We start from the raw sequence: 25,709 nt of genomic DNA on the forward strand, positions 1-25,709 counted from the left end.
ATGAAGAGATCAGAGGTGGTACAGGATCCTCCTGACCCTCTTACTCCCTGATCTCCTCCTGTTCAGCCTCTGGGGCCTTTGTGGCGACCGTAGCCTGGCCTTGCAATGGGTTGTGCCTCAGAGTTGCCTTGGTTGTGACCTGCGCTGGCTGTGGGGCTTGTGCCAAGGTTGCCTCGGAACCACGGGGCGTAGGCTGAGCTTTGGCTGGGGTGGTCAGTGCTTCAAGGCCACCGAACGGGAGGCCCTGGGCCTGATGTTAAGTCCAGGGGGTCCAAAAAGGCCATTGCGCCAGAGGCTGACACTGGGGTTGCCATGCCTTTGGTGCCTCCCTCCGTTGCTTGTCAGATCTATGCCTGCTGCGACAGGAATAGTATGAGTCACCATCTGAGTTTGAAGACACGGATCTCGACTGAGATGACCATGGTGGTGCCGCATGGTACTGCGCCAGGGACCTGTGCCGATGATGCAGGGGACCGGTGTTGAGATGCCCGGGCCAGGGACCAAAACTGAGAATCCGGCATTGGGAACAGGTGTCGAGGGTCCAGTGCTAAGGGACTGGTGCCGAGAGTCGGTGCCGGTTCTCTCTTGGAGCCGGGGTTCACTGCTGCTCTCTCGTCGGTGCCAGGCAGGAGAGGGAGACCGCCGCATCATGGCCAGCTTGCCTCTAGATGGCGATGGTTGCGGTGACACCGGGGGCTTATCTCTGATCACCAGGGGCTGAGGAGTCATCATCGCTGTTAAGTCTCTGGTGGCTTCAAACATGTCCGGGGTGGAAGGTAATTCCAACTCCTCCACCTGGCACTGCCCATCCCGGGAGTCAGTGTGCACCAGACTCAACAGTCGCCTTGTGGGAACTGAAGTTGATGGAACCCACTCTTGCTGCCTGGATGCCGAGAGCTCCTTCATGGGACGCCCTGGTATCGTGCCTGCAGATCCCGTTGTTTTCTGCATGGGGAACGCCCTCTGTCGGCTTTTCTATGCCGCCCGTATGGCACTGGTGAATGCGAGCGGTGCTGGGTTATCTGTGCATCCTGCAGTGCCGGAGAGCGCTGGTGCCGAAGGTCTCTTAGACTAGAGTCCTTCCTGGGCACTGTGTCATGTACCGATGCCGGGGCGGTCCACAGTAGACTGGGGATGAAGGGCGGATTCCATAAGCAACTGCCTCAATCGAAAATCCTTTTTAGTTCTGGAGTGGAAAGCCCTGCAGATCTTGCACCTTTCTGTCTGGTGTGCCTCCCCCAGACACTTCAGACATGAGTTGTGGGAGTCACTCACTGGCATAGGCTTGCTGCAGGTTCCACAGGGTTTAAAGCCTTGGGCTCGCGGCATGCCCTGGAGCCCAATGCAGGGTGAGGGGGAAGAGGAGGTTTGGGGATTGGGGAAACCCCGCTCCCAAACCTCACTATATATACACTAACAACTAAGACTAACTACAACTAAACTAGGCTAAGCTAACTATATGAAAGAACGCTAAGGGAAGCACTTGCTAAACAAGCGACTGCAGTTCCAACAACTGTCACTGGTGGTAAGAAGGAACTGAGGAGGGGCCTGGTCGGCAGGGTCATATATTGAGCGCCATGAAGGTGTCACTCCAGGGGGCTCCACAGCCAACCCAACGGGAGCTTCTAAGGGAAAACTTTCCGATGACTGTGCATGCTGCGTGCACGCCTGATTGGAATTGACATGAACAAGCACTCGAAGAAGAATCAAAAGTTAGGAAACATCAGTTTAACTTCTATGGACACTGCCAACCTGACTGAGCCCATAATTAATTGGTTATTAAAAGCAATACCAGTTGATGGGGAATGCAGTCTAACTCTAAATAGTTACACCTGGTTTTACATTTAAGTTTTGCTTATATTTGGGAAATGTATTAGCTATAATAAGTAATTAATTATTTCTCTTACTTTACCAAGAAGGACAGCCATTTTATGACGCCATCTGCCTTTGTTTAGGGAAGCAACTCTGATCCAAATGTTAAGCTGAGAGTTATAAATCCACACATCACGGCTGTTAATTCTTCCACCTTTAAAATTATGAAAAAAGACAGAAAAAAACCAATGTATCTTTGACTAAGGAAGTTATTAAATAAGAGATGCTGGATACTGACATATGCCTCTGCAGACGACCACGGAAAATGTCACATCCTATACATCTGATGTAGACTCATCTGTGATTATATAAATTTAAGTAGATAGAGGTTTTCAGATGTTCTTGGTCACTGTGTAGAGGACGTACATCTCTTATGAAGTGTAGTCTCCCAAAACAATAATCTCTTCCAACCGCTTCCCCAAAATACCATGTACCATAATGATCTACACCAGTCTTCTCCCAACCCTCTACAAAGTACAATCTTCCATGATCTATCTCAGATAAGGCACCTATCACTGTGGTATCTTCATGCTATACAAAAATTGGAGAGATCTGTTTCCTAGATGCAGGGCCGGCTCTAGGTTTTTTGCTGCCCCAAGCAAAAAAAATTTTGGCTGCCCCCCCCTGAATTTTTTTTGCTTTTACACGTTTGCACTTTGCAGTTTTGTTTTGACTGTTTACAATTTTAAAAAAAATGAAAACAGAGAATTTGTAGTTAGTGACACAAAACCATTTCCTACTAATGTAATTTTAACATTTAATTTTAACAAAACCCTCCTGCCTGGCCCAACTCTTACCTTGCTGCGGATCTGGCCCAAGGCGGATTCAGCTCCAGTCACCACCGCTCCCAGGGCCAGGGGTTGGGGCTGCTGCTGGATCCCAGCCCCGCTCATCCTTGGTCTTCGCCTTGGCCCTGGCATGAGCTGGGCTCAGCCCGGGCTGCCGCTCTGCTCCCCTCTCCCCTCCCCTGGCAGGAGGTGGCGCAGAGAGGAGGAGGCGGGGAAAAGCCAAGGAAGAACGGCCCACCCGGGCATCATGTCCCTCCCGTCCTCTGCAGCTGGAGCAGGGACGCGCTACCGGCTCCCGCCTGGGCGGTGGCCGCTGCCTGTGGGAGAGCGGCGGGGACAAGCCGAGGAGGAGCGGCCCATCCTCTGCAGCCGGGGAAGGGCCGCGCTACTGGCTCCCGCTGCTCTTCCGCGGTCAGCGGCCACCACCCCCAAGGCGGAGCCGGTAGCACAGCCCTGCCCCGGCTGCAGAGGACAGGCCGCTCCTCAGCTTGTTCACGCCACTCTCCCGCGGTCAGCAGCCACCCCCACTCCCTAGGCAGGATCCGGTAGCGCAACCCTGCCCAGCTGCAGAGGACAGGCTGCTCCTCAGCTTGCAGCAGCGCAAACCAGGGCCGCCCAGAGGATTCAGGGGGCCTGGGGCAAAGCAATTTTGGGTGCCCCTTCCATAAAAAAAAGTTGCAATACTATAGAATACTGTATTCTCGTGGGGGCACTGGGGAAAATTGCCACACTTGCCTCCGCCCCCGGTTGCCCTGGGAAAAATAAACATTTAAAAACCTTCTGCATCTCAGCACAAACCCAGTTTTGAGAATTTCTTTTCAAGTCACCTTTACAAGGTATCACTGGTTCTCAGCATCAGCTAGTGCTAAAAGGCACTAAAGCTCATTAAAAAGGTTGTACAAATATTTTCCGTCAAAACTTTTTTTGGATCGAAAACTAGGGGTTTTTAAAAAGCAGAAAAAAATCACAATGTCTGCTTTCTTTCAAAATTTGTTGTGGTTTTTCTAATTGAAAAAGCTGAAATAATCTGCCAAAACCTGAACATGATTTGGGGTTTCAGAAGTGTGTGGCCAAATATTTGCTGCTTGCTGTGTTTGATTGTTTAAAGGAACAATAAAAAAATTCTGCTTAAAAAAAATCCAAACCTTTTTTAATTTTCATGGAGTTACAGGGCTTGCCTCCTTGATCTTCTCTGGCAAAAGCACACACAACAGACAGACAAAGACTTTCCTCCCTCCCAGATTTGAAAGTATCTTGTCTCCTTACTGGTCCTGTTGGTCAGGTGTCAGCTAAGTTATGTGATCTTCTTAACCCTTTACAGGCAAAAGAGGAATTCACCCTTAACTGTATGTTTATGACACACTCTAAAAGCTTATCAGATGTCACTGCTCAATCTGACGGGGGCCCTAGTAAGCCAAAGTTCTTCCAGCCCTTCTGGAAGGGTTTTGTCTTTGGTCAGAAGGACGTGTCTGCCTGCTGAATCAAAAGAAGGCCCTGAGTCAGTTTAAATGTGGACTTTTTATGCCAAACATCCTTTCTTAGTCAGTTGGTCTCTGGAAAACCTAGTTTGAACCGGTTTATGCAAGCGTCCCCAGGCATGGTACCTCTCTGGAGGTCTTTACAACCTGAGTGATTCACCTTAAATCACCATCCACTGCTTTTAGTTCCTGAAGGAGCTGTGATATCATTCCCCCTCACTCTTTTCCACTGCCCCAAGTTGCATACAGTCCCTGGCCCACAGTGATACATACACCATTCATAAGCTTAATACAGTCTGTATCCCCAGAGATACTGCACGAGGTTGCATCATATGTCCTAACAACCTATTATGATATTAGTTTCTTTTGTAGCTGCATTGTATTGTTGACACATTCACTTTGTGATTCACTATAATCCTTTCCAGCGGTACTACTGCCTAGCTAGTTATTCCCTATTTTGTAGTTATGCATTTGATTTTTCATTCCTAAGTGTAGTAATTTGTACTTGTTTTTACTGAATTTCATCCGCTGATTTCAGACCAATCCTCCAATTTATCAAGGGCATTTCAAATTCTAATCCTGTCCTCCAAAGTGCTTTCAACCCCTCCCAGCCTGGTGTCATCTGGAAATTGCCTAAGTGAACTTTCGACTCCATTATCCAATTGATTTATGAAAATATTGAATAGTGCTGGACCCCGTGGGACTGCTGGACACATTTACCACTTTGAAAGTGTATCATTGATAACTGTCCTCCAACCAGTTTTTCACCCACTATTTCCCTACCTGCACATGACTGAGTGGTAGAAGGCAGGCCAAGCACATACTTGGCTAAAATAATGTAGAAATATCTTGTGGTTAATCTGAAAAGCAGAAATACACTATTTTTCTTCTTTGCCCAAGGAGTGACTCAGTGATAGGTCAGAAGGAGGAATGAGCTCATCCCATCCAGCAAAAGCAATAGTTTCAGCCGGATATCTAGGCACTGGGACAGGGGCTGGGTGAGAAGCTGAGGGTTAAGGTAAGCAAGCTATATTTAGCAGGTGCCCCCTATGAGACTGAACTCAGGCCAGTGGGCCATTCAGGCTAGGCACAAGGAGCATACAGAAGCCTGTGTGGTTACAACTAAAGCTGGGTGATTTTTTTTGTTCAATCAAAACAACATTTAAGAAAAAATGTGCAGAAAAATGTTGTTTCATTCAACTTTTCCACTTAAATTAAAGTCTTTAAAAATAGTTTTCATTGAGCTTTTCCTCTCTTAGCCTTTCCTTCTCCTCGCCTCCTTTTCCCTCTCGGGGCGGGGAGAGAAAAAGGTAAAGAGGGAGAAAAAGAAGGCAGGGTAGAGGGGTAACAACAAATTGAAAACCTTGGAGGCTTTTTTGGTTCTTGTTTCACCAAGCAAAAAAACAAAAAACAAACAAACAAATAAAAACCCTGCTAAACGTTTCAAATGAAATGAGATGAGATTTTTTTAGAATCCCTGACCCATCCTGCTCCTTGTGCCAGGGGCGGCTCTACGAATTCCGCCGCCCCAAGCAGGGTGGCGCCCCGTGCCGCTTGCGCAGCCGGGCGCTGGTCCCGCGCCTCCATGGGACCTCCCGCAGACGTGCCGCTGGTCCCGCGCCTACGGTGGAGCTTCTGCAGGCATGCCTGTGGGAGGTCCACATGAGCCGCGGGACCAGAGCACCCGCCGCAGTTATGCCTGTGGGAGGTCCGGTCGTCCCGCGGCTCCGTTGGACCTCCCACAGGCATGACTGCAGAAGGTCCGCCGGATCCGCCTGCCGCCCTGCCGGCAAAAGGCTGCCCCAAGCGCGTGCTTGGCGCACTGGGGTCTGGAGCCAGCCCTGCCTTGTGCCCTGACAACCACCTCCCCAAGACCCCCCCACTCCAACCCCCCCTTCCCTGGCCCCTGACCGCCCCCCCCACAGAACCTCTGCCCTCCACAGAACCTCTGCCCCTCCCTGCCCCTGAGTGTCCCTGGGACTCCCTGCCCCTTAGCCAACCCCCCGGCCCTGGCTGCTTACCCCCGGCTCACCGTGCGCCTCGAGAAGCGGCCCTGCACAGCGCTGCAGCCACATGGCTCCGGAGGGGGCTGAGCTCTTCCCCGCTCAGAGCTGCGTGGTAAGGGGAGGAGCCGCTCGGCTCGGAGCTCGCAGCCCCGCCCCCTGACCACGCGGCCCTGAGCGGGGCGGAGCTCAGCCCCCCCCCCCCCGAGCCAGGCGGCTGCAGCGCGGGTTAGGACGCGCTGAGGCACTAGGCGTGAACAAGCGGAGGCAGGGCCGCGCTACCGGGACCCGCCGCTCTTCCGCGGTAAGGAGCCATCCCTCTCCCCCAAGCGGAGCCGGTAGCGCGGCCCTGCCCCGGCTGCAGAGGATGGGCTGCTCCTGATTGGCTTGTTCACGCCGCTCTCGCGGTCAGTGGCTACCCCCCCGTCCTAAGCGAGAGCTGGTAGCGCGGCCCTGCCCTGGCTGCAGGGGATGGCCGCTCCTCAGCTCGCAGCGGCGGGATGAGCTGGGACCGTGCTGCTTGTTTAGCTGGTGCCTAGAGCCGCCCCTGCCTAGATGACAATTTTCAAAGCCTCCTGTTTCTGATGTGCATGTTTGTTTGCTCTTGCCTTCTATTAGCTAGTTGTTGGTTGTTCCTTAGAAGATGTCACTGCTGGAGAAAAGTCTAATCAAAGAGGCAAGGCTTGCATTTTAATCTAAATAACCACTTTCCTACACTTTAAGACAACAGATCCTTTGTTAATTATAACTTAGACTGAAAGAATTCTAATAAATCTCTCAAAGATAATTAATACTAAAAAGTAATGTTTTTCTCTTAATTGTTAAGTCAGTATTGAGAAGGATATTATCAGCTATTTTTGACACTGGATCGCATTCTGTTGTCTCATAAAACATTACATTTCAACAAGGCAGTTGTTCAGAAGTAAACTGAGAGGTAGACTCAGCAAACATCATTATCGGATGTATTAGCAGGAGTACTGTAAGCAAGACACGAGAAGTAATTCTTCCACTCTACTCCATGCTGATTAGACCTCAAATGGAGTATTGTGTCCAGTTCTTGGAGACACATTTCAGGAAAGATGTGGACAAATTGGAGAAAGTTCAGAGAAGAGGAACAAAAATGATTAAAGGTCTAGAAACATGATCTATGAGGGAAGACTGAAAAAATTGGGTTTGTTTAGTCTGGAAAAGAGAAGACTGAGAGGGGACATGATAACAGTTTTCAAGTACATAAAAGGTTGTTACAAGGAGGAGGGAGAAGAATTGCTCTTCTTAACCTCTGAGGATAGGACAAGAAGCAATGGGCTTAAGTTGCAGCAAGGGAGGTTGTAGAATCTCCATCACTGTAGATTTTTAAGAGCAGGTTAGACAAACACCTGTCAGAGATGGTCTAGATAATATTTAGTCCTGCCATGAGTTCAGGGGACTGGACTAGGTGACCTCTTGAGGTCCCTTCCAGTTCTATGATTCTAAGAATTGCTAATATTAATTAATATTTTCAAACACGAAAATACACGAGAAATACATCCCATTGTGCAAACCTTTCAGAATAATATGCTGAGCAAATGGTTTTTTAATGTTGGGAAATATTTCAACGACTTTTTCCACACTCTTTAGACTTCTTTGAGCACCACTGCATGGATGAGCCATTGGAAAGGAAATCTCTAAGATTTATATGCTATGAGGCATGTACATAACACTGGCTATTTTCCTCTACATGGTTCATGCATATGTCCCCCTCTTGGTTCCACTGTCTGTCTGCCGAAATGAGAAAGATATTTTACATTTGGGAAGATAGTCATTTTGAGGCAGGGTGGATAAAAATCAATGATTTTAAAAAAATTGATTTTTTTTATTTAAATCGGATTTTTTTTTATAAAATGCTTTTTGAGGAAAAAAAACTATTGAAAGATAGTTTTAATTAAGATACATTATAGCTCAAAGATATCTCATCATGGAACAGGGATTATAAATTCTAATTCTATAATATGAGACAATATAGTCCTGTAATGTTTAAGAAATACTTTGTAAATGAGTTCCAATAGTTCATGGATTAGGGACCCAATTTTATGGGGTTCCATGGACTTCTGTATAGATTATTTAGGTTAATTTTTCTATCTACCCAATGGGACTCAATGCTCAGTCTAGAAGATACCATGAGAGATGCTTAGTTTTGCAGTTCTCAAACTGTGGATTTGTGTCTCCACAGATAACATGCTTGTTAACAGCAAAAATGTTTTAAAATAAAATAAATAAATAATATATAGAGGTCAGAAAAAACAGACCTCAACCCTATTGTCCCTCTGCAAATTTGTGTACACAGAGTCAATCCCTTACCTTTCTCTAAAAGTGAAAAGTTTCAAAAAGTTCGATGAATAGAAGGTTGTTGGGTGCAGAATAGATCTGGACAAGAAGAAGTCTGGAGATAAATGTGAAAAGGGAGGGACAGGCAGTAGAAACAAAAGTGAAACTGTTTGAGCAGCATATTCCAGAAGTCTTGAGTTCTTTCTGAGTGTAGCCTTCACTGATTTGAGATCTACCATACCATTCTCTCATTAGAAGGGAAAACCTATAATGGAAACAGGCTGTAAAAGAGACCCAGTTTGGGAATATTTTAATGAAGTTCCTCTACCTGTGGGTAAGACAGGCATGTGTGCAAAATGCAAACAGCGCAACAAAGAAATGCAAGGCCTGGTTGCCCGAATCAAACAACATCATGAGAAGTGTTCCTTCTCAGGAGGAAGCTGAGCTGAAGATGATGAAAGCAACATGTCTGAACACGCAGGATCTTCAGGTTGGTATACTTTTTTGTTTCATACTTCTTTCTTAAGGACTGCCTGTCTTCTTTCTGGACTATTCTTGAATTCTCATGTTTGAGCAAAAAATATAGTTGTTACTCTATGGTGCTATCATTTTAGATGCAGTTGTGATAAAAAAATAAATAACTGAAATAGGCAGATCTTCCTTTTATAATTTTACCTTTAAAGTAGTACTGAGTGTCAGTGAATGCAATGAGTAATACTAAATGAGCAGTATGGTAATAATAATTAAATAACTGCATTGACTTATTTTGTTTAGGAGAATCTATCCTCAACATACAGGATTCTGAAGACTATCCATCTTCAAGATCACCATCATTTTCTATAGTTTCAGAATTATCTGCCACTGATAGTGTTTCAGTCACATCATGTATGTCACATAGCCACAGTATATCACCTGTAGCAAAAAGAAGAAAAAAAACTCCATCATGCAGAAACAACCATACATAAGTTTGTGATAAGAACCAGCAGATTACAAAAAGAGGTAATTGATGAAAAAATTGCCTGGTTTGTTTATGCAACAAACTCTCCTTTCCGTATGATTGAGAACCCACACCTCATTAACATGGCTCAGTCATTAAGACCAAGATACAGTCCACCCAACAGAGCAGATGTCGCAAGCAAATTGCTGAATAAAGTGTATGAAAGAGAAATTAAACAGTGTGCAAAAGGTCTAGAGGGTGAAATTGTTAACCTGAGTCTTGATGGGTGGAACAATGTCCACAATGATCCTGTTGTATGTGCTTGTGTGACAACAGAAGAAGGGAATGTCTTCCTTTCAGAAACAATTGATACATCAGGAAATGCACACACAGCAGAATACTTACAAGAAGTAGCAGTAAAAGCTATAACAAACTGAAAAAAAAAATTCAAATGTCTAGTACACAGCTTTGGTCACAGACAATGCTGCAAATGTATCCAAGATGAGAAGAAATTTAGATGAGACTGAAGAGAGTCCCAAGATAATAACATATGGTTGCAGTGCTCATTTGATGCATCTCCTAGCCAAAGACTTCAGTGTTCCAGAAATAAGGGCTAATTTGAAATTGCAAAATACTTCCGAAACAACCACTTTACAGCAGCTGCTCTGAAAAAAGTGGGAGGAACCAAGCTAACTCTCCCATAAGACGTGTGATGGAACTCAGTAATGGACTGTTTTGAGCACTGTATCAAGAACTGGCCTAATCTGATGACAGTTTGTGAACAAAATAATGAAAAAATAGATGTCACTGTCACAGCCAAAGTTCTCAACATTGGGCTTAAGAGAAATGTTGAACACATACTGAGTACCCTGAAGCCTATTTCTGTAGCCTTGAACAAAATGCAGAGAAATAGCATTTCTGGCGCTGTTGAAATTTGGAAGGAACTGAGTGAGATCTTAAAAAGAGAAATATGCAATGACAGAGTTAAATTACAAGCATTCAAAAAACAAATGGGACAAGCACTATCTTCAGCTCATTTTCTTGCGAATATTCTCAATACTCAGTACCACGGTCAAACCTTAACAACTGAAGAAGAGGAGTTGGCTATGACATATACATCCAGCAATCATAATGCCATAATGCCAACTATAATAAACTTCAGAGATAAGAGTGAACCATTCAAGAAATATATGTTTGTGATTATTTTTTAAAGAAAGTCACACCAGTGAACTGGTGGAAGTCACTAAAACACTTGGATTCAGAGACTGTTGAAGTGATAATCTCACTTTTAACAGCAGTAGCTTCTTCTGCTGGAGTACAAAGAATATTTTCTTCCTTTGGACTAATTCATTCCAAACTGATAAATCGTTTGGGACCTGAAAAAGCAGGAAAGCTTGTTTTTCTTTTCCAGATAATGAACAAACAAGAAAATGAAGGTGAAGATGACTGAGTTAGCTGCAGAAGTCAATATTTTAAGTTGCTGACCTGGCTGACATAATCGATTTCAATGTTTTTTAAAAAAAAAATTCATTTAACTATTTTAGTTAAACAATTTTAACAAAAACAAACCTGATCTTAAAAAACTTGAATGTTTAACTAAATTCAAAAATTCATATGCTTGTTTTGTTAAATATTATATGTTTGCTGTTGAAGAAAAAAATCCAGAATACAAAACATTGTTGTTTTAGTTAAATGAAACAATTTAAATGTCTGTCTGGGGACATTCCCCTCCTAATAAGCATTGAAAGAAAATCCTCCAAATATTAATGATTAACCTGTTGAATTGGAGATCGTTCACCTCCCAGTGACTTCATAAATATCTGCTTCAATAACCTTTGGTAAATGAAATAACCAATCATTTTCTGATATAGCTGTAAAACTAATCTGAAAAGTTTTCAAAATAAATCACCTTAAAAATGTATAGTGTGTACCTTCTAAAAATGAAATCTACATCTATCTCTGAGTTCTGAAGAATATGTATTAAAGTTATAAAAACCAACAAGAATGCACTTTTATGTAGAAATCCATTAAATCGAGTCTTCCTGACTAGTGATTTAAATCATGATTTAAATCAAATTGATTTAAATCAAATCCACTCTCCTTTGAGGTAACAAACAAATGTAATGGGGGAGATAGATAGTTCCAGGACAGGAGTTAGTATCCAGCTGAGTCTGTTACTATTGGTCCAGATGACTGACATGGACCCAAACAACTATTTTTTTTGATCTAAACGTGAGAGGTGCTGAGCATCTACAACTGCCACTGACTTCAGTGGGAGATGCAGGTGCTCAGCACCTCCAGGTCAGGATTTAAGAAGGGTGAGGTATTTGCCTCTACTCTACATTTCTATGCTGAAAAAAGGTTTGATCTGTTTTCACTGCAGAACCTGAGCACTAATATTTAAAAGCTGCATACTTAACCAGTATGGAGGAGGACATATTGGATTGTGGGTCAGTTCATACAGTCATTTAACTCTAAGCTCTACTCATATCAATATTATATCCCCAGACCTCCTTGATGAAACTTCAGCCATGGCTGTAATTATTAATGATTAAAAACAAAACAATAAGAAAAAATATTTGTGGCTATCCAATATAGGCATAGGGTTTATGCTCAACACATACTGAGGGAGATGATTTAGTAAGCAACACATAGGCTAGAGGGGGTGAAATTCGTGAAATTTTGATTCCAGCAGCTTCTGGAAGTTCAAAGAGCAAAAATCTCCTAAAGTACTGTAAATTATCCAAGGATGTTCCCTCTGTCATCACGATACTTAAGCTTCCTGGAATTATTTACCTGAAACAAGAATATCATTCCGTAAAGCACACACTGCATATTCAGACTTGGTAAATTCTGGGAGCTTAGCCAGTGACTTCCATTCTCCTGTCACAGGATCGTAGCATTCAGTGTATGGCAGATTAAACCCCCCAACTCGTTCACAGCCTCCGACAATGACTATCACCTCAGAATAACCAGTTGATCTAAAAGAATGAAAACAGAAAGACAAAATAGATGTTTATTAAAGCATATGTAGCAAACAATATCAGCTTGAAAAAACAAGGTCATACAGTTTTAAAATTTGAAAATCTATTATTTAATGTTATTCTGACTTCTACAGCAATAATTATTTCCTTACAAAATGATTAAGGGTTTCACTGTATTTCCAGCTGTCCCATTGTGTGCCAGGTAACCAGGCCAATAAGTAACCTTTTTTTTAAATAAAGGGTGGAGTTCTATTGCATGATTGCTCCATGAAAAAAATCAAAATTTTAAAAAGCCCTTAAACTTTAAGATTGTTTTCTTCCTCTGACTGAAAATGGAGAAATATCAGAGGTAAAGCTGAAGCCATGCGTAAGAAATTTATATATGCAGTTCTGGAAGTTTCAGATAAAATCCATCATACTGAAAACAGTCTTCTGCAAAGTTACAAATCTCACAAAGACTCCTGTGACAGTTTGCATCACATTAATATTTCACAAATTTAGAACTAAATATCTTCCAAGTGTTACAGAAAATTTCTTTTAAAAAAAGTTTAAGACTTATGGATCAGACAAAAACTTTGTTAGACAAGACATATGGTTGCAAATATGTATCAGTAACGTGAAAGAGGGTACAGTGATGGAGGAAAACTTCAAAGAAGATTGAAATAATAAAACCAAGTACCAAAGCCAGCAAATTCAAAGTTAATGTTACACTTATCCAAAAAAAACAAAATAAAACCCAGTATCAAATCCAAACATTTGAAAATATGGAAACCAGAGTTAAAGAAACTTAGACATTAACTCTTCTCCATATTCCTGCTCACTTTCCACTCAAATTCAGAAGAAAACCTGGTATCTTCAGATTATACTTCTATAGTTATAATATAAGCTACATATCTCACTACAATATCTCATTCAATATATGAATGTATAGAAAGGACCAACCAGCTACTATATATGAGCCTAACAAATCATTAGTCCCTCCCTCAAATTCACTTTTGCTCATGAGCCACCTATAAAAACCTCTTTCCATTTAAGCTTCTCTAGTTTAGGGAAATTTGCACCCATGTAATTACATCAATGCACTGGTGTAACTAACCATATCAAACCAGATATCAAATGCACTCTATCTTTCAAAGAGCATGTCGATACACTGTACACCAGTGGTTCTCAAACTGGGGCTGCCGCTTGTTTAGGGAAAGCCCCTGGTGGGCCAGGCTGGTTTGTTTACCTGCCCCGTCCGCAGGTTTGGCTGATCGCGGCTCCCACTGGCCACGGTTCACAGCTCCAAGCCAATGGGGGCTGCAGGAAGCGGTGCGGGCCAAGGGATGTGCTGATCACCCTTCTCACAGCCCCCATTGGCCTGGAGCGGCGAACTGTGGCCAGTGGGAGCTGCGATCAGCCGAACCTGCAGACGCAGCAGGTAAACAAACCAGCCTGGCCCACCAGGGACTTTCCCTGAACAAGCGGCGGCCCTAGTTTGAGAACCATTGGTATACACTATTTTAACTACAAATAATTCCATAAGAGCAGGTATCTTATTTACTATGACCCAATCCTGCAAAAAATCACATTACCTTGTGTCTATAACAACTGCCCGATCTGTCATCAACTTTGTTTATAAATGATAAAAGTGCTGTAGGCCTTTATTCAAAACCATACTTTTTTCACACCACAAGTAAAAACTAGCTGATTATTACTGTTCTCTCGTTAAACATGTAAGTCCTTTTTACTCTAAATATTTTAGAAAAAGTAACGTCAATGATAAATGTGAATGTGCTAGGAAATATCACAATATAAATACTTGTCTTAAGAACTATGTTTACACACTTAGGTCATTTGATAAAATGTTCTCAGTTACTCTCTCATAGCTAGTCAAAAAACCCAAAGAAAACTTCCCTTCAGCTGCTCCAACCTTGAAGTGATGTCAGGTCCTGCTTTTTATCTATTTAATGTTTAATGTTTAGTTATCTCATCTTTTTTTTTGAGGAACTAATCTTGGAATGATATCTCTCAAGGGAGAGAGGGAAGGAACATTATGAGTCAAGGAAGCACTGTTCAGAAAAATAAATCGGTTTCTTTCAACAGCAAGTAATTTGTCTCTCTTACTTTTTCCCCTACAGGCAATCCCAAGTGTATGTACCAAAGATACCTACAAAGGACAAGGTTTGGCTATTGATATTTTTAAAGACTACAATCAAGGCCTTCTGCCAAATGAGGAGCTTGTTGTGCATGATTAAGGCTACATTTTAGTCACAGATATTTTTAGTAAGTCATGGACAGGTCACGGGCAGTAAACAAAAATTCACAGCCCGTGACCTGTCCATGACTTCTACTATATACCCCTGATTAAACCTTGGGCAGTGGCCTGGAGGTGCCATGGGTGCCTGAGGAGGGAAGGGGGCGGTCTCGGGGCACTGAAGATGCTGTGGGGGGGTGCGGGCAGCAGCGTGCGGCCCAGGACCCTCATGGGTGCTGGGGAGGGCATGAGCAGCGGTGTGTGGCCTGGGACCCCACTGGTGCTGGGGGGGCCCGGGCAACGGCACACAGCCCAGGACCCCCGCTGGTGCTGATGTGGGGTGGTGTTGGCAGGGTCAGCAGGCTCCCTACCTAGCGCCACACCTCCCAGAGCCCGCCCGCCTCACCCTGTCCCATGCCCCGACCCCGTGCTCCCCTCCCAAACCCAAACTCCTGTTGCTGCTGGGGGATGGGGCTGTGGTGGCCTGAGACTGCCCCAGCAGCAGCCGGTGCAACTAGCGCAGGGGCACCAACCACTGCAGAAGTCACGGAAGGTCACGGAATCAGTGACTTCTGTGACAAACTGGCAGCCTTATGCATGATTGCCAATCTTTTTTAAATTAAGAAATAAATGAGCCAATATCCGTGGATCAAAAATACTGCCTGAGAGTGATGATGCATAGTTTTGCTCTCACTGAAAGAGAATTAATTTACTAAAATATTTTAAATCCAGTTCTGGATTTAAAAATAAACAAACCACACCTCTGGACGGTCACGTATGTGGCGATTAAGGCGTGCTCTACACTAGAAATTTAGGTCAACATAACTACGTCACTTAGGGGTATGAAAAATCCACACCCCTGGGTGGCGCAGCTAAGCCAACCTAAGTCCCCGGACTTTTGTACACTTGAAATGCTACAGTGGCACAGCTGTACCACTGCAGCTTTGCTGCTGCATCATGCTGATGGAAGAACCCCTCCCATTGGCATAGGTAATCCATCTCCCTGAGAGGCAGGACCTAGGTTGATAGAAGAATTCTTCCATCAACCTAGCACTATCTACACTGGGGGTTAGTTTGGCGTAATGGTGCTGCTCAGGAGTATAGATTTTTCACACTCCCAAGCAATGTAGTTAAGCTGTCTTAATTATCTAGTGCAGCCTAGGCTAGGTCGATGGAAGAATTCTTCTGTTGACCTAGCTACCACCTCTCAAAGAGGTGGATTACCTACATCAAAAGGACAATGCCTCCTGTTGGCATATACAGTCTCAACACTGAAGTGCTGCAGCTGTGCCACTGTAGCATTTCAAGTGCAGACAAGCCCCAAGAGGCAGTACCTAGGTTGACAGAAAAATTTGTTCATTGACCTAACGCTGTCTACACTAGGTGTTAAATCAGCTTAACCACACTACACATAGGAGTGGAATTTTTCACACCCAAATCCACTCCTGAGCTACACAGTTAAGACAACCTAATTTTCTAGTGTAGACCAGACCTTAGAATTTTTTGCACTTGGGACAGTGTGCCGTCAATAAAGATAACAGAGATAAAGTTAAAAGATAAAGAGGCAGGCACAAAATACAAGTAGGCATAGGCTATTAACAGCAACAGTTAACTATTGAAATAAAATGCAAATTGAGGTCAGTAGAGCTGTGGTTCTCAAACTGTGGCCTATGGAGATGACATGGAAGATGGTCCATGAGATCTCTCTGTCATTACATTGTCCCCAAAATAGAAAAAAAACAGAAAATCACATTACTAAAGTAACATTAAATCCAGTACTTTCACAAAAGAAATAAAAAATCAGATTTCTGGTGTACTTCAGACAGGAAACTATACAGCTCTCATGACATTATTTGAGGAAACTGAATGGAACAATATAGACCAACAAATGGCTGCCTGGGTAGAAGTCCTTTAATCAGTTCAAAGAATATCTGTCCAAAAAAATTAAAAATTTCCACAGACAGAAATTCTGAAGGCTTTTGAAAAAAATCAATAATTTTGTCTGTAAAAGCATCCACCATATTTGAATGCTGCATAAAAAAATAATAGCCAGCGGTGCAGTAGTTACATAAAAAGTAAATCACTTAAGAGGAAAAAATTAGTGAATGCTTACATTTAAAAAAAATAGTTGAGAAGAACTGGTTGAAATGGATAAACATAATAATAACCAATTAAAAGTACATCTTGATGTATTTTCATTAGACAGGTCTAGTGGGTCTGTGCACTGAAATAAGCAACAACTGTAAGCCAGTCTAAAGATATTCAAAGCTTATGGTATGCAATTCATATTTTGTTTTAAATACACAGGAGTCCATCCACTAGAACAGGGATGGGCAAACTTCTTTGGCCGGAGGGTCGCATCTGGGTATGGAAATTGTATGGCGGGCCATGAATACCTGGTGGGGGAGGTGGACTCTATGGGGTGTAGCATGGCAGGGGGTGCTCTATAAGGGATGTTACCAAGATGGGGGAGAAGGGACTCATGGGGTGTGGTGTGTGGGGGAGGCTCTACAGGGGTGGTACTGGGGACTCCTAGGGGCCCTGCCGGCAGTGGCACCAAGGCGGCCATACCAGGCACCGCCATGGGCGAAGGCACCCTAGCTGGGACAGGTGGGACTGTAGGAGACTGGGAGGGAATTTGGCATTCTGCCACCTGGGGCAGGGTTCCAATCCCGGAAACAGCACAGTGAAGTTGCGCCTGTGCAGTGCGGCTCTGCGTGCTTGAAGATGGTTCTCATCAAGGGACTTGTGAGCTCCTGGCGGGAGCTTGAGGGATGGATAAAAATGTCTGATGGGCCAGAAGCAGCCCGAGGGCTGTAGTTTGCCCACCCGTGCACTAGAACCACATGACCACTAGATGTCACTGTGAAGCTTAATGGAGATATGAGAGACGACCTCAAGATGTCAGTGCAACTGTATTCAGTTATCTGGCTCCCACATCCCCACTTTGTTCTACAATGAAAGCTTAGGGCAGGAACAGTCAATAGGCAGACCACAGGCCAAATCCTGACCATGAGAGGCTTTTGAATGGAATCCAAAATCTTTATTTACTTATTATTATCATCATTATTGTAGTTATTTTTATTATTTTTCTTCCTTGGAGTCTGGACCTTGACTATACCTTCACAAAGAAATTTGGGCCTTGACAAAAAATAATTGACCACCTCTGGCATAGGGTCATAAGGGACAAGAAGGGAGGATCAACAACTGTCAACTCAAGTTTTAAACGTGCAGTGACAGACAATTTTTACTTGCTTCAAATGAACTCAGACCAGAATCCCACTGTTTTTGAACAGCTAGTCAGAAACCAGTTAAGTATAGAAACATACTGATACATATGCACACACAATCCCAAGAACAATTCCCAAGAAAAGTTTCAGTAGAAACATTAATGTTGGTATACAGAACTTTCAGTCGGTTCTATGCTTTTTCTTCACTAACAAAGCTTACATAAAAGCAAAGCAGGAGAAAGAAGAGGCAGCAATACATGGCACACAGGGAGGGAATGGGTAAAGGAGCTACCAAACCCCCATTTTAGAAGAAATGAAAGGGGAAAGCATGGAGGAGGCAGGGAGGAATCTGGTAACTGTTACAAAACTTTATCAATTTTTGCAACAGAATCAAATGACAAGGAACTATCCCTTGAATTTAATAACAGATTGCATTCATGATTCAGTGTTTAGTTTCTTCTTAAGTTTAGTAACAAAAACCCTGCTCAGAAAATGTCTCTGTTAAACATAAGCAGAGGGGTGGAGGTGGGTGTCTCCTTTTTCAGTTAATTCTCTAGTGCAGCATTACAGCTAGCCAACTAATCTTCTCAAGTACCTATGTTATGTTTGGCAGAATTTCCAGGGTTAAATATCTTAGTTTTCCTTCTTTACCATTCTTTCAAGAATGTAATATTTTTAGCAATTACCTGGGAAGGAAGGTATATTGCAGAATCCAAAAGAAATATCCATAACCAACAGTTACCAAAATACCACCCTTGGCATTTTTTCTCATTTCCTACTGTAGCTTACAGTAGCAATTTCCAGTTGTATTATGGGATAATAAGAAGTCATGTTTTAGGATTTTAAAAAACGGGTTACAATATTTAAACCTAAAATATTTTCTGTAGCTACTATGTAATTCTGTAAATATATACATTTGTTTTGTTATTTCATCTCTAAATCTGTTATACAATTCTAGACCTGTATTTCTAGTCCTGTAAAGTGTTTTATTAAACCTGTAAAATGTTTTGTGGTGTAACAGTGGGATTTTCAAAAGCAGTCGCTGTTGCCCTAACTGAAAAATGCCATCCAACTCCTTAATAAGAGTACAATACATTATTATTTTACACTGTAAAAATTAAATAATTATGAAATGTAGTGGATTAATGGCTGCACTGTAATGAGCTGGAATGAAAGCTGCTGCAAGTGGCTTAACTGGGCAACTAGTGCAAAGGGCTGAGAATCTCATCCTGCCAAAATCTACACTTGTGAGTAACTTACTGACATCAGTGTCCTTCCTATTGAATTCTAGGGGACTACTCATATCAGTAAAGTTACATATATGTGTGAATAAGATTACGCAAAGGCCTACTTAAAGTTAAGCATGTGAGGTGACCAGGCTTTTGTGTGTGGATAAGGCAGTAAAAATGCAGAACTCAGTAACACAAAATAATAGACACTTGCAATTTTTTTTTCACTATGACACAGTCTTGGTTACAGTTCATATCTACTAGATAAACAGGTAAAAAATGTTCTTCTAGGGCATATCAGAAAAACAGTAAAAAATCCTCTCACCTGCGTGGTCTAGTTCTTGGGGACATCATTTCATTTCCAAGTATGTGGTATCTTCTTGCTTCATGCAGCAGCTGATAACACTCTGGAGAATTCTGAATCAGCTGTTCCACTTCCACTGTCTGTACAAAATAGTTAGGATGTAATAAAGGGAGTCTCACATGTGTTAGAAGTTCCTGTAACACTGGCCTTCTCAGATCAACAGCACGGTAAACCCAGCGCATAACTGCTTCAAAAACCATCTCTTCTTTACTGATCACCAACTCATCACTACAAATATAATCAATGAGCTCATCTTTCCCAAGCTCGAGAAATTCTTCATGCTGAGAAACATCCTCAAATGTCTGCAGTGCAAAATTTCTGCATTTGGTGAAGAGTGTCTTTAGTGAGTGTGTATCAGCAAAACGCTGGATTCCCAGGCAGTTACAAGGATCCAGCTGCTCTTCCAGGAACTTGGCACAAGCATCACGTAGAACACTAATTTGAAAGAGACTTGAGGTTTCAAAGATATATTGCACATTCTCTGTAGTGATTTTCACCTTGCCAGTATACACGTACTGTAAAAAGCAATCCATAGCTTCAGCAAAAATGCCATTGATCTCCACCAACATTTCTCTGCTTTCTCTGTGATCATTGCAAAACATAGCTCTGAAGTAGCTACTGCAGGCTGAGAGAACAGCTCGATGACAGGGAAACTCTCTTCCTTCCACACAGATAATTACATCTGTGAACAAGCGGCTGTCTCTAAACTCATTGAAGATCTGGAGTATGCTTTCAGCATGGGATGATCCTGACGAGAAGTCAAAAAACTCATGACCTGATAAGGACTTTGGGTCCATTTCAAAAACTTTACGTTTGGTTGCAGGGGAATCACGGACCCCGCTATCCTCTCTATTCAGTCTGCGGCCCAGTATTAGTACCATTGTTACATCCGTTGACTATAGAATCATTGAGAAAAGATTTCTGAGTGTCTTCTTTACAGTGCTATGGCTAGAAGAATTAAAACATTTTAGTACCCAACCAATCAATTCTGACAGTTAATGCAATGAAAGAATTATGAAATTTATGAAACTTACATAATACAAAACAAATAGCCTGATCAGTCTAAAATCAGTGTAACTTACACTACTCTAGTAAACGTCAAAAGTTATTATTTGGCAAATGAATGTGACATCATGCAATGCAATGAAATATATCCTACTGTAATGCATACACACAAAGGACTGAATTAAGGTTGCTGTGAGAACCATAATTATGAATACCCTAGCCTTTGTTTAATTGAAGTATCACCTTTATATCAAGCTTAAAAATGTCAAAAGGCTAAATCCTAAAATCCTTACTCAAGCAAATCTCTCGGCTGATATCAGCAGGAGTTTGCTCGAGGAAAGACCTCAGGATTTTGCTATACAGATTTTTAAACTGCTTCTTACTATGTGTTTGCCCAGCCCCTAGCACAATGTAAGTCTGATCTCAGGGTCTCCAGGTGCTCCTGTAATACCACTAATAAAAGTAATATTAAAGAAGACTGAAAATTTTAAACTAGAACAATTGTAGAGGGAGGCTACAAACCACATCTCAGTCTTCATTATACATCAGTACCCTAATGCAATCTCTGGAGTTTAATTATTTTGTTCATCCCAGTGACCATTCCTGATCAGCAAAAGCAAATGTCTTAGCTCTTTCTCCTTATCAGCAAAACAATCAATTAATCAATATGCTATGGTGAAATTAAAAATTAATACAGGTTACTAATATGCATTTGAAAAAAAATACTTAAAATTCATGTTGAAGCATAATGTAGATACCACAGAAAAAAGGCAACCGCATGAATAAATATCAAATTAAAAATTATGTATATTTGTGAGAAAACCATTATGCAAGGAAATGAATAAGGAGTCTTTGCATCTGGAAGTAAGAAGTGGGGGCTACCTAGTGAGTTAAAGGAGAATTTCTGTTTTCTGACAGTAGTTAACTCCTATCTAAAATTTAAAAGCAAAGACTATAGTCGAAGGCATTATATCATCATCAATATATACAGCTCTCTCACTCATACACAAACTATGTTGAAAGAACATTATTAAGATTGAAAAGTCAAACAGTCAAAGGTTAGGAAATGAATTAAGGTTGCCTGTGAATATAATACAATTAATTTGCCTAGACATAGCCTGGTGAAGGTATATATGATAATCATCCCCATAAGCATAGCTCAGCTGGTATATCTTTTGATTCCTGATTTTTAAAACCAACTGGATTAAAGCCCTACAAAAAAAACCTGGGAAGCACTCCTGCACTAACTTCCATAATTCTAAGTGCATGGATTCATTTTTAAACTTCAAGGAGGATGTGTCTCAAATTATTTTAAAACTTGTGCAAAAGATTCTTTTTTAAAAAAGATTCTAAGAGATTACGTCCATTTCCTCTCATTCTCCATGTACAGAGACAGTAAATGCTGTTTCTAACACTAATTTTATTTCCTGACTGCCCAGCATCTTCAGAGCTGCATATTACTGGACCAAAGTCTGGCTACACCATCTCTTAACATAGAACAAAATGAACCATACTTTTTTTTAAACAGGCTTTTTATAAAGCCTCTTTAGAAGGCTCTATTCTTGACTGTATTCTGTAGTACAGTTTCCTCACTCAGACAATTTTAAAAAGGAACACTATAAATATACCAAACGTCATACTGTTGCTTTTTACATAGGGCTCAATTCTATTTCAGACACAATTTAATGAAAACATTTAGAAAATATTTACAAGGTAGAAAACACTTTTTATAAAGTCATATGAAGCCTACAAAATAATTATCCTTAATTTGGATTAACACATGGATTACATGTCAATTTATTGCCTAAAGAATACTGTTGCATTCGATGTAACATTTTCAATAAAGCCTGCTAAAGCACCCAGTTAATATTGTGTCACTTGATATTCTAATCTGTATCTCTATACTCTATCCAATTTATTTTGCAACAGTTTTACCCAGTAGCGACATCTCCTGGGCCAGATGAGAATATTAAACACCAGCTATACTGCTTTCTAAGGAACTCAAATATGAAACTGCAGAACTACTAACTGTGGTATGTAACCTATTGCTTAAATCAGCATCTGTACCAGTTGACTGAGGATAGCCAATGTAACACTGATTTTTTTAAAAAGGTTCTAGAGGCAAACCTGGCAATTACAGTCCAATAAGCCTAACTTCAGTACCAGGCAAACTGGTTGAAACTATAACAAAGAACAGAATTATCAGATGCATAGATGAAAGTGATTTGTTGGGGAAGAGTCAATATGACTTTTGTAAAGTGAAATCATGGCCCACCAATCTACGAGGATTCTTTGAGGGGGGTCAACAAACATGTAGACAAGGATGATCCAGTTGATATAGTGTACCTGAACTTTCAGAAAGCCTTTGACAAGATCCCTCTCCGAAGGCTCTTAAGCAAAGTAAGCAGTTAAGGGATAAGAGGGAAGCTCCTCATGTATTAGTTAGGTTAAAAGACAGGTAACAAAGGGTTGCAATAAATGGTCAGTTTTCACAGTGGAGAGAGGTAAAAAGTGGGGTCCCCCAATGATCTGTACTGGGACCAGTGCTTTTCAACATATTCATAAATCAAGGGGTGGCCAACCTGAGCCTGAGAAGCAGCCAGAATTTATCAATGTACATTGCCAAAGAGCCACAGTAATATGTCAGCAGCCCCCCACCAGCCTCCCCACCCCGCTCCCAGCGCCTCCCACCCACAGGCAGCCCTGCCAGTCAGCACCTCCCCCTCCCTCCCCACACTTCCCGATAAGTGAAGGCGTGGCAGGCTCAGGGGAGGGGGCAGGAAGGGGTGGAGTGGGGGCAGGGCCTGTGGCAGAGCCAGGAGTTGAGCAGTGAGCACCTCCTGGCACATTGGAAAGTCGGCGGCTGTAGCTCCAGCCCTGGAGTTGGTGCCTATACAAGGAGCCGCATATTAACTTCTGAAGAGCTGCATGTGGCTCCGAAGCCACAGGTTGGCCACTCCTGTTCATAAATGATCCGGACAATGGGGTAAACATTGCGGTGGCAAGGTTTGCAGACAATGCAAAATTATTCAAGATAGTTAAATCCAAAGCTGACTGCGAAGAGTTACAAAGGGATCTCAAAAAACTGGATGACTGGACACTGGATTTATGGCTAAGGCTGCAAGTTTGTCATGGAAGTCAGGGATTCCGTGACCTCCGTGACTTCTGCAGCGGCCGGTGCACCTGACTCAGGGGCAGCTCAGGCAGCCCCTGTGCCAGTTGTACCAGCTGCTGCTGGGGCACTGCCCCCTCCCCCCCCCCCGCAGTAGCAGAGTTTAGGTGTGGGAGGGAGGGATATGGGACAGGGTGAAGTGGGCTCTGGGCGGGGCTTACCTGGGGGGCTCCCTGGAAGTGGCAACATCCCCCTCACTCAAGTGGTAGGCAGAGGCATGGCCAGGCAGCTCTGCACACTGCCTCTGCCTGCAGGCACCGCCCCCACAGCTCCTACTGGCCACGGTTCCCAGCCAATGGGAGCCGCAAAGCCAGCGCTCTGGGTGGAGGCAGTGCGCAAACGCCCCCTCCAGAACCAGCGGGGGTTCCAGGCTGTGTGCCACCAACTGCCCTCCCCCAGAACACAGGCTATCCTCCCTCAGCACCTGCCACACCCTCAGGCAGCCCCTCTCCCCATTTTAGTCACGGGTATTTTTAGTAAAAGTCATGGACAAGTCACGGACCACGAATTTTTGCTTACTGCCTGTGACCTGTCCGTGACTTTTACTAAAAAATAAAAGTGACTAAAACGTAGCCTTATTTAGGGCTTATTACAACAATCTGTAACCCACTAGCCCCCTTTTGATCCTATGACAGTGTTTTAACAGGCCACTGTACCTTGAATGGTCCCTTACAGCATGTGCTAACTACTTATGCTAAACAATCTTTTCCACCTTACATTTAGTTTGGACACTCGGAGTACCTTTCCCAGACCTGAAGAAGAGCTCTGTGTGGCTTGAAAGCTTGTCTCTCTCACCAACAGAAATTGATCCAATAAAAGATATTACTTCACTCACCTTGTCTTTCTAATATCCTGGCACTGACATGGCTACAACTACACTGCATACATGGGTAACCAAATGTCAGATGAAATTGAATATTGATAAAGTACTGTGAATTGGAAAACATAATCCCAACTATACTTACAAAATTATGGGGTCTAAATAGCTGCTAGCACTCAAGAAAGATCTTGGAATCACTGTGGATAGTTCTCCGAAAAAATCTGCTCAAAGGACAGCAGCAGTCAAAAAAGCTAAGAGAATATTAGGAACCATTAGGAAATGGATAGATAATAAGATAGAAAATACCATAATGCCACTATATAAATCCATGGTATGCCCACACCTGGAATACTGTATGCAGTTCTGGTTGCCCTAGCTCAAAAAAGATATATTAGAATTGTAAAAATTACAGAGAAGGGCAACAAAAATGATTAGGGATAACGGAACTGCTTTCAGATGAGGAGAGATTAAAAAGACAGTGTTCATCTGAGAAAGGAGATGACTAAAGGGAGAGAACATGATACAAGTCTATAAAATCATGAATAGTGTGCAGAAAGTGAGTAAGGAAATGTTATTTACTTCCTCACATAACACAAGAATCGGGGTCACCTGATGAAATTACTAGGCAGCAGGTTTATAACAAACAAAAAGGAAGTACTTCTACACACATCACATAGTCAACTTGTGGAATGTTGTGAACGTTAAAAGGATAACTAGGTTAAAAAAATTAGGTAAGTTCATGGAGGATCAATGGCTATTAGCCAAGATAGTCAGGGATACTACTCTGTAGTTTGAGTGTCCTTAAATCTCTGACTGCCAGAAGCTGGGACTAGATGACAGGGATGGATCACTTGCTAAATTGCCCTGTTCTGTTCATTGCCTCTAAAGCATCTGGCACCAGCCACTGTCAGATGACAGGATACTGGGCTAAAAGGACCATTGGTCTGATCCAGTATGGTTATTCTTATTTATTATATTGAGGGCCTAACCCTGCCACGTTTACTCATATTGATACTAATTGTACAGTAAATTCAGGCTACTCAGCATGAGAAAGTGTGGCAGAATTGGGATTTATATCAGCAGTAAAAAAGGAAAGTGCAACTGTGAGAATATAACTATAACCCTAAAGGCCTGATTTTGATCTAACTGATGTAAATCAGAAGTAACTTCAATGAAGCTGGTGGAGTTATACCCAGGTAAAACTAGCATGTAAACAGAATCATGGCCTTAGTATATAGCATAACAGGGCAAAATTCTGTTCATCTTATTCCCATGAGCAATCTTATT

The 25,709-nt window shown here is 42.6% G+C and overlaps 1 protein-coding gene across 4 annotated transcripts in view; it reads right to left on the minus strand.

Annotated features, from left to right (window-relative positions):
* KLHL24 (kelch like family member 24) overlaps positions 1 to 25,709 on the minus strand; it is a 47,811-nt gene that overhangs the window by 14,702 nt on the left and 7,400 nt on the right. For all 4 annotated transcript variants that reach the window (XM_039486896.1, XM_039486899.1, XM_039486897.1 and 1 more), the window contains exons 2-4: positions 19,387 to 20,373; positions 12,179 to 12,363; positions 1,908 to 2,026 (exon numbers count right to left, since the gene is read on the minus strand). In XM_039486896.1, the coding sequence (XP_039342830.1) occupies positions 1,908 to 2,026; positions 12,179 to 12,363; positions 19,387 to 20,306 (1,224 nt within the window). In that variant the 5' untranslated portion in view covers positions 20,307 to 20,373. The remainder of the gene's footprint in view (positions 1 to 1,907; positions 2,027 to 12,178; positions 12,364 to 19,386; positions 20,374 to 25,709) is intronic.

This window comes from Mauremys reevesii, linkage group 9, assembly GCF_016161935.1.
Source record: "Mauremys reevesii isolate NIE-2019 linkage group 9, ASM1616193v1, whole genome shotgun sequence".
Taxonomy (NCBI): domain Eukaryota; kingdom Metazoa; phylum Chordata; order Testudines; family Geoemydidae; genus Mauremys; species Mauremys reevesii.